The sequence below is a fragment of the Phaenicophaeus curvirostris genome, chromosome 3 (assembly GCF_032191515.1).
Source record: "Phaenicophaeus curvirostris isolate KB17595 chromosome 3, BPBGC_Pcur_1.0, whole genome shotgun sequence".
NCBI classification, from domain to species: Eukaryota; Metazoa; Chordata; class Aves; order Cuculiformes; family Cuculidae; genus Phaenicophaeus; species Phaenicophaeus curvirostris.
Window position 1 is genome coordinate 66,333,957 of NC_091394.1, and position 9,144 is coordinate 66,343,100.

At 40.5% G+C, this 9,144-nt stretch overlaps 1 protein-coding gene across 1 annotated transcript; it reads left to right on the forward strand.

Moving 5' to 3' along the window:
- Window positions 1-264: 264 nt before the first annotated feature.
- Window positions 265-8,221, forward strand: GDAP1 (ganglioside induced differentiation associated protein 1). The gene is made up of 6 exons (XM_069854269.1): window positions 265-380; window positions 543-735; window positions 1,979-2,152; window positions 5,166-5,260; window positions 5,728-5,842; window positions 7,782-8,221. The coding sequence occupies exons 1-6, from the start codon at window positions 330-332 to the stop codon at window positions 8,162-8,164; spliced, it is 1,011 nt and encodes a 336-aa protein (XP_069710370.1). The 5' UTR covers window positions 265-329; the 3' UTR covers window positions 8,165-8,221.
- Window positions 8,222-9,144: the final 923 nt, after the last annotated feature.

The following is a 9,144-nucleotide window of genomic DNA, read 5'->3' on the forward strand; positions in this document are numbered from 1 at the left end:
GTATTTGTTGAAAAAAATAAAAACCCAAAGGGGGCGTAGGGGCTGGGTGGAAATCCTGCCATGTGACCTTTTTACCCGAGCATCCATCTGCATCCATCTTCGCTTCCCGAGGGGATGCCGCAGGCCGGTTTGCAGGCGGCTTCCCCTTCGGAAGGGCCGTGCTCCGAGCAGTGCGGGGGCAGGCGCAGGGGGAGAAGCGTCTGTCCCCCGCAGACCTCCCTCTCTTCCCATTCCGCGCATCCCTTCTGATCCCCGGGAGCCGGGCCGGGGCGGGCGCGGCCGCCGCTGCGCATCCCTCCCGCATCCCTCCCGCATTGCCGCGAGCGGGAATGGCGCCGCTGGTTCTCTATCACTGGACGCAGTCCTTCTCCTCGCAGAAGGTGAGGGGGGCGGCGGGCCCCAGGCTGCCGTCCTTCCCGGGGTGCCGCGGCGGGGGGGAGGGATGGAGACGGAGCGATGGGATTGATCTGCATCCCTAGCAGGGCCGGGTGCGGCTGTCCGGGAGCGCTTCTCCTAGGGTAACGCCGATGGTACCTCTGCAGGTGCGCTTGGCGATAGCCGAAAAAGCCCTGGAGTGTGAAGAGCATGATGTAAACCTGCCGCTGAGTGAGCACAACGAGCCGTGGTTCATGCGCTTAAATTCCTCTGGAGAAGTACCCGTCCTGATCCATGGGGAAAACATAATTTGCGAGGCAACGCAGATTATTGACTACCTCGAAACGACGTTTGTAGATGGTAATCCCATAGGAGTCCTTCCCGTGCATCCATAGCATGGGTGTTTCAGTGTGAAATCCTTCCCCATGTATCCATGGCATGCAGCAGTGTTGGGGTCAGCTCTCTATCACTATATGTTGGTTTGTTCAGAACCAGAAAACATTTATAATCTCACCAGTAAATGAGTTCTAATAGTTGGTGGTATGGGGTAAAACCACGCTTCTTTAGAATGAGCTGGTTCTGGTCTTCCAGCTCCTACACGAGCAGCTGTAAGTAAAACCCCACCCCTGTGCTCCCCACTGATTCAGGCAGGGTTGGAAAAGTCAGTAAAAAACTAATGTGTTGAACGAAGAGCAGCTCATCTTTTGTTGCTGTTGGGCAGGTCCTGCAATGCGCACACATTACTACTTAATTCTTGAGTAATCTTGGTGGGGTGGGAGAAAGTGGAGTGAGTCAATTATTTTTGAAGCCAAAATAGAGTGAATTGGTAAAAAAAGTAGGAAGAAAAACCTCAGAAGAGATCACATGGAGGCTTTTGAAATTCCTTATCAGTATTGCCAGGAAATGGACTGCCTCCTGGATGGAAGAAAATACGCAGTTATATTTTTTTTAGATGTGAAGAGGCAACATTTTGTGTTTCAGGTATTTAGTACCATGATCTCTAAGCCGTGGAGAAAACGTCATTGTTTGAGGAATATAATAGGCATTTAACACTGGAAAAGATGAATAGTTAGGGCTCAGGCAGATGAAGGGCAGGATAAAACCAAGTGGGGTGCAGGAATACTCTAACCATGCTTTGAGTAGGATTCCTGTACTGTAATTTTTATAGCATTTCAGCCATAGAAATGTTTCACACGGAATGCCTTGTTGCGACCTGAATTGTACCCTACTGTGAGAGGGCTAAAGTAAAGGGTTCTGTGCCACAATCTCCTGTCCCCAGAACTACGAAACATGCAGAACCTGGTTCTCTGATTTGAAGGTCTCTTAAGTATGTGTTTACATGGGTTGCTGCATAGGAATTGGAATGATCCAGAGGTTTTCAAATGCAGTAGGCATATAAATTTTGCTGAATTGCAATAACACTGTCAAGTTACAGTGGAGAATAGTAAAACTTTCTCAACTGTGGCTGTGGCATCTGTGCCAGTTGGACATAACCAAGGTAACTCTGAAAACACTGCTCTTGATCCATTACATGGTTCTCGTTTTCTTGACTATTTTTAACTTCGTTCTTGTTTTCTTGACTATTTTTAACTTCGTATTGCAGAGGGAGTACCAAGACTAATGCCAGAAGAAGGGAGCATGTATTATCCAAGGGTGCAACACTACAGAGAGCTTCTAGACTCCTTGCCTATGGATGCCTACACACATGGCTGCATCCTGCACCCCGAGTTAACAGTGGACTCCATGATTCCAGCCTATGCTACCAGCAGAATTCGTAGTATGTACTGCTGTAGCTCTGAATTCATATCAGTAATAGAGTGTTGCATTACATTCATTTTTTTATCTTCAGTGCACCTTAAGTAGAATATTTTGAGCATAAATTTTCAGTTTCAATTGCAGTCCATGATAATTTGTGCATATACTTTCTATTGGTTTTGTATTCTCTATGCTTTTGAAAAAGGGAAAGAGGAGTTTCCATTTTTGAGGTGGAAGAATATATAATTAATTTTCCTAATGATTGAAAATGTATGTGTAACAGAAAGTGGAAACTGTAACAGCTGTGAATATTTTCATCTCTGCTCTTGTTATTTAGGCTTATAAAGCAATTTTTAGGGAACAGCGCTACTACTGTTCATGCCAAACCGTTACGCTGAAGGAAACGAGTTTGTTGTGATTTTAAACTTGTAATAAGTTTACCTATTAAATTTAAGCAATTGCTTTCTTCTCAAAGTGGAGCAAATGCAAATTAGCCTCAATGAAGCAAAGTGTGTTTGTTACATATTTATTACAAGGAAATCATCAGGCCCTTTTTGTCTGAGGAGTCTGCTAGTGTCAGCTTGGTGCCAGATGTAGAGAGAAAAAACGAAGTATGAAGAAGTCAGTAGCTTGTGTTCATCTGACCAATGGAAATTGTTAAAGCACAATCTAAACCAAAATACTAAGTGTGAATAACTCAGTGATATAAAATCAGGATAAAAGATGAACAGGTGATCTGGAAGAATCAATGGTCAAATGTTCTTTGACTTCCTCGGGACTGGTATTTTACCTGATGGACTTTTATATATGTACCAGTTTCCCATAAAAAAATAGGTTAAGGGCAGAGGAAGTAACTGTTGGTTATGTTGCTCAGTCCCCTGTATAACAGAGAACCTCCTGAAATGAACTCCTGTTTCAAGTCATTGAATCATAGGGTGGTTTGGGTTGGAAGGAAGCATGAAGGTCTTCTAGTCCACCCTCCCTGCAGTGGGCAGGGACATCTTCAGCTAGGTTCCTCAGAGCCCCATCCAACCTGACCTTGAATGTTTCCAGGGATGGACCCTCTACCACCTCTCTGGGCAACCTGTTTCAGTTTTTTGCTACCCTCAGCAAAAAAAAATTCTTCCTATGATCTAGTCCAAATGTCTTCTCTTTCAGTTTAAAACCGTGACCCCTTGTCCTATTGCTACAGGCCTCATCTTTCTAATAACCCCCCTTTAAGAACCGAAAGGCTGCAATTAGGGTCTTCTCAGACTTGGTAACCTCTTGAGCACTGCAAAGTATTTAGAATTCATTGTTGTTGCTCAAGGGATCGATGGTTACTGAAAAATAAACTTGAAATAAAAAGCTTTTGGAGACATTTAGAATGGATAATGTTAGTAAGAGTAATAGCATTCTTTTTTTTACTGAAGTAACATGAATTATTATCTTAAAGGTCATCCTAGAGGTCCTTTCCAACCTAGCATACTATGATTCTATCTTATATCAGTCAGGGTACAGTCTGTTTGTTTTTTCTCCCCCAGGTGTGGATGATAACTGTTTATTGAATAGTTGTACTTTATTCACAGACATTATTGATAGTTTTTGTGTTTTCACACAGTAATAGTTCTTTTATTATGGTTCGCTTTACAACATTGCTGACCATGTGTGTTCTTCCCCTCTACCTTTTACTTTTGGTATTAATTGTTGTCAGTTTATACACACACATTTGTATAGGTAGAGCTAAAATTGGTACTTGTCTAAATTGGAATGTTTTGGGTTTTTTTTTGTGCTTAAAACATACCCTGCTTTCTTGATTTCAGGCCTTTTTAAAAATAGCTTATGGATGTTCCTAAACACTTCCTTTGCTTGTTCAGACTTCTCCTGGATGGTTTAGTTTTCAGCTTTGGAAAAAAAAAAAAAAAAGCTGATCTTTTTGAAAGAGCTATATATAATAAGCTACCAGCTAGTTATTAATTAAGTTTATTCATACTAAATCCAATTAAGTAATTAATTGCATAGAGAAGATTTTAATTTTGTGATTACATGCTTTGATTTCTTCATATACTATGTTGAAAGATGGCTTTCACAGTAATTTCAGGTTAAAATGAATATATGAAATAGTGAGTTCATTATTCCTTAGCAAGAATTTTTTATTAGTTTATAAGACTTAATTGGAACTAAACTTAATTATCAAGTACAAGTGAGAGGTGATTCATGCCTTATAATTATTCTTTTGTTCTCAGTTTATTACTAGAAATATTTTTAGGTAAGATAACTTATTATACAATATCTTTTGGTATTCTAATTCTGTAAGTATGGCATTTTCAAGCAAAGTCTCATTTTAAGGAGAGAAAAGGCTATACTTATGTGGTAGAAATCACTAAAATTATCTTAAATTTTTCACATCATCTTAACTCATGTAATGAATGTTTTTCTAAAACATCCATGTGCTCCATAATGAACATTTCTGAAAGGGATCACAGATTTTGGTATCACATTTTAGCTTGGTTCCATCTTCAGTGGTATTTAGGCTTTTACTGTGGAATTATGCACATGACCTCTAGTGACTTACAGAAAATTTCGTTATGGGCCTATCTGCACTTTCTCAGCATGAAAAGAGTGTTAGTAACCCAGGAACCAAGGTACAAAAACATCAGAGACGCAAGAGAGTTGCAATAGAATTTTATGGATTTAGCACTGTTTTTGGCAGCAAAGTGTTTTTATCTGAGTAAGAGAAAAATATTAGCAAGAATTCCTTGTTCTTGCCTGGCAGATCATGGCTTTATAGAGTTCATTGCCAACAGAGAAGCAGAGGGTGTGCTGGGGTCAATTTATGCAGCAGTTACTTTTTCCGAAACATTGTGGTTTTGAATCCCAACTTGGTGGTGATGCTTCACTGATGCGCTGCTTCCCATTTTTCTGATGTGGTATTCATACACGAGCTATTGATCAGTTCCTGTGGATTGCATTATGAGTACATTTGGAGAGCTAATGGTATTCCTTTGGTTGTTTTTGGTTTTGTTTTGTTTTTGTTTTTTTTTTTCTCATATCAGGCCAAATAAGTAACACAGAATCAGAGTTGAAAAAACTTGCGGAAGAAAATCCAGACCTTCAAGATGCCTATATAGCGAAACAGAAACGCCTTAAAGTAAGAAAAATCTTTGTACTCTCCCCTTTTATTATGAGCTTCTTAGTGTCAGCTTTTTTTTCTGTCCTGATAGAAACATTTATTTTGCCTGTCATTAGCAGTAATGTCATGCAGTGGTTTAACTCTGCAAGGCGTGAAGCAGATTCTGTTCCCCAAATCAGCTACACACTTCAAGTGTGTGCTGAAGTATTGGACTGGTTTCTCTGTTTTCAGAGGTAAGTACACACAGGTGCTGGTGTTGGGATGTTGAGCAACCTGCAGGCTGAGGCAAACCTTGATATCTAGCATCTCTAATGTTTTTCTTCTGTGATCTGAATTGTCACCAGTATCCAAATGTTATCCATCTGAATATATGAAGGAAAATAATCACATTTTATGAATAAGCACTGTAGCATCAAACTAAGTAAAAGTTTCTCTGATAAAATTATTAACTCTGTACAATGACACTAACGTGTATCTATATTTAGTCTAAACTGCTGGATCATGATAATATAAAATATCTGAAGAAAATACTGGATGAACTGGAAAAAGTTTTGGATCAGGTTGAGACTGAATTGCAGCGGCGAAATGAGGAAACACCAGGTCAGGAATTATTCTTGCTAAATTCTGTTGATGCCTATATCTGGGGAGACTGAGTAAACTACTTAACAGCACCATTGCAGGACTGGTTTTAATTTATCCAGTTTGAATCTTACACCATCTAGGGATTTAACTTCACAGAAGGAATCAATACTGTTTCAAATACTAGTTTGGGTTTCTGCTGTTGTCAGTGAGTACAAGTCTTACGAGAGTGCTTAATCGCATTTTTGGTAGAGTGAGTATAATTACCTGCACAATTTTGCAGTATTTTATAAAGAAAATAAGAAACCCCTTAATTACAGAATGTTATTCTTGATGTTGTAGTTGTAGGCCTCAGTTCTCTGTAATGATTGTGACCTTAATGTTTAACGCAGGTTAATTAAGATCTTGTTTAAATACTGTGCTGATATTTGTCATATATGCAGAATTAGCAATCTGGATAACTGTTCCAGTCATTAAGCACCTTCCTTCCCCGACCCTCTTGAAACCAAGTAGTGTTCCTGGTTTATTTACCCAAATTAAAATTGTGTTCTGTTTAAATGATGTTATTCTTGTGCTTATTCAGAATTTGGTCCAGCTCCCAGGACCTGGGAGCTTTTCTGCTGACTCAAAAGCAGGAGTGACATAAAGTCTTTTAATTCACAAAGGATGGTAGGATTTTGATCAGCAAATTAAGTGTGTCACCATTTCCAGCAGCTCCTTTGCTTTCTCCGCTGAAGACTCTTTTCAGAGAGTCAGCTGATACAGTATTGATGAGCTTATGAAAACCAACAGGATCACAAGGCATGCTAAAACATAGGACTGTTATGCATCTCTTGGAAATTTGGCTGAGCTGTTCACATTTTCTTTTGATTTGTGAACGATGCTTCTGCCAGGTCTGGTCAACCTTTGGGCTTCTGCTTCTCTTGCTGCTGCTCAGATCTCTTATTCACTTATTGCTGCTGCCACTACAGGCATCTTTGTTTCACATAGGTTTGCTTCCTTGGTTTTCCTTTCCATCATCTTCATGCACTGGATGAATTGCCAGGTTTACTTCCAGTAACATACTATATACTCATTCTCTGCAAAGGCCTTTCATCCATACCTGCGTAACTGGTTGAAATGGACTGTTACCACCTCTGTGCCAAACTGTCACTTTCCTCTGGTGAGAAATGAATTGAAAGGGAAGATGCAGAATTCGTCTGTGTCTGTAGAGGTGCTGCTGAATGTTCATGCCAGCTTTTTTGCATGTCTATTGCATGGGAAGAACTGCAGAAGTTTGCAAACGAGGAAGGAATGGCATAATCCTGTTTGAGATCTGGGCTAGAGGAGAGCACTTATGCTGGCAGCTATGCTAACCACCAAATTACTTATCCTGGGTTTCAAAAGCTGTTGGTGTAGTTAGTACAGGTAAGCCCTTTCAGGTGGTGGTGGTGATTCAGACTACTGAAGTTAGAGGTCTGATGCTGCCTGGCAGTGCCTGCTCTGAGCCATCCCAGGAAGATTCACCTCTTTCCTTTGACTGGAGAGGGAGCTTGAATATCCATCGCTTCTCAAACTTCTCAGTGTAAAAATCCTATGATTTTGCATATAGGAGGCACAAAGTAAGGACAGGTAGACAAACTGCCTTCTCACTGAGTGGCACAGGCGAAATGGTAGCTTTCTTGTAAAATCTAAACCACCTTCCTTCTTCCACTCTTGTTTAATTTAATCCAGATTTGAGAAATGTAGTTGAGGAACATAAGTGGTTACTGGGGGTTTTAGGGAACCTGAAATGTGTCTGTCCTTTCCTTAATGAATGTATGTCAAGTTGTTGATTAAAATCATATCTTAGCTGAAGCATTGGTGGTGTTTATTAGACAGCATTTTGAAATAGCACTGAACTAAATTTTAGCCGATGGAGGCTTCTATGTGTGCATGTATCCCATTAGCTCCTAATTCTTTATGTTTTATCTCTGCTTAGAAGATGAAAATCAGCCTTGGCTCTGTGGTGATTTCTTCAGTCTGGCAGATGTATCACTTGCTGTCACATTACATCGCCTTAAGTTTCTGGGATTGGCAAGAAGAAACTGGGGAAACGGAAAGCGGCCCAACTTGGAAGCCTATTATGAGCGTGTCCTGAAGAGAAAAGCATTTTACAAAGTTTTAGGACATGTCAACAACATATTAATCTCAGCTGTTCTGCCAACGGCATTCCGGGTGGCCAAGAAAAGGGCACCCAGGGTTCTTGGCACCACTCTGCTGGTCAGCGTCTTGGCGGGAATGGGTTATCTTGCTTTCATGTGTCTTCGGAAGAGGTTTGCCATCATGACATTATCATTTAGAACCAAGCAAAATTATTTTTAGGCCTGTCTGTCCCTGGTGGTAAGTGGTGGGCATCTTTAACTGCCCCCTCCTCCACCCTCCCCCCACCCTGGGAAAATATCCCCAGTACGATATAGACGTAGAAGAAAGGTTGTGTCTGAACTAGAACATTGTCTCACAGAAATCATCCCTCACTGTTGTATAATTGAATGGGCAATACTGAGATGGGTGTGGAAAGTATGTGTCGGAGCGACAACAGAGGAAAGGAGATTTTCTTTTCATATGAGGACCTGTAAGGGCTGTGACAGTACTTTGGTAAAATGTTTATTGTCTCATTCACCCGGTAGCTGACCTAATTATAATGCTTTTATTTAACACATCTGCAGCGATGTGACAGGTTTTCACTGTGGGTGAAACACATTACTGTGCAGAGACCAGCATTGCTGAAATACTGAAAATAGGACTTCAAATGCTCAGAGTAGGATTTAAGTGGAACATAGGTTCTGTGCCTGTCTCTGTGAGTGTTTCTGTACTGGTTAATATCTACTGATTTGCAGTTAGACCTTTAGGAATGTGTTTCTTGTGAAGCCTCTTTTGTCACTGTATGTTCATGCAGTAGTACAGGAAGAAACTTGAAATATATGAATATCAGTGATTTGCAGGCCACAGGAGTGAAATTCTCCAGAGGCATCAGTGGTCAACAAATACTAGACTTCTGCTGAAATACAAACAGAAGTGAAAAACCTAACACTGGTCTTCTGAAAACCTTTTGGGTAGCCTTTGACTTAGTCAGGTACCCAACTCAGCCACAAGCCCTGGCTGAGTCAAACCAGACTATTAGGTCGGGACAAAAATAATCACTGTTTTTAACCATGAACTTTAAAGCACTAGATGGCCATTTAGAATAAAATTTATTAATCAAAATAAGAACCATTAGAATCTACAGTCTTTTTGCCAACAAGAAACAAGTCTATTTATTCCCATAGTGTAGAATTCTTGAGTCCTGGAACTGATGAATTCTT

Bases quoted from the DNA above. Each gene is read 5' to 3' on its own strand.
- GDAP1 (XM_069854269.1), top strand. From the start codon at position 330: ATGGCGCCGCTGGTTCTCTATCACTGGACGCAGTCCTTCTCCTCGCAG. The intron at 736-1,978 runs GTAATCCCATAG...TTCGTATTGCAG, and splicing joins CGAAACGACGTTTGTAGATG to AGGGAGTACCAAGACTAATG. The intron at 5,843-7,781 runs GTCAGGAATTAT...ATCTCTGCTTAG, and splicing joins GCGAAATGAGGAAACACCAG to AAGATGAAAATCAGCCTTGG.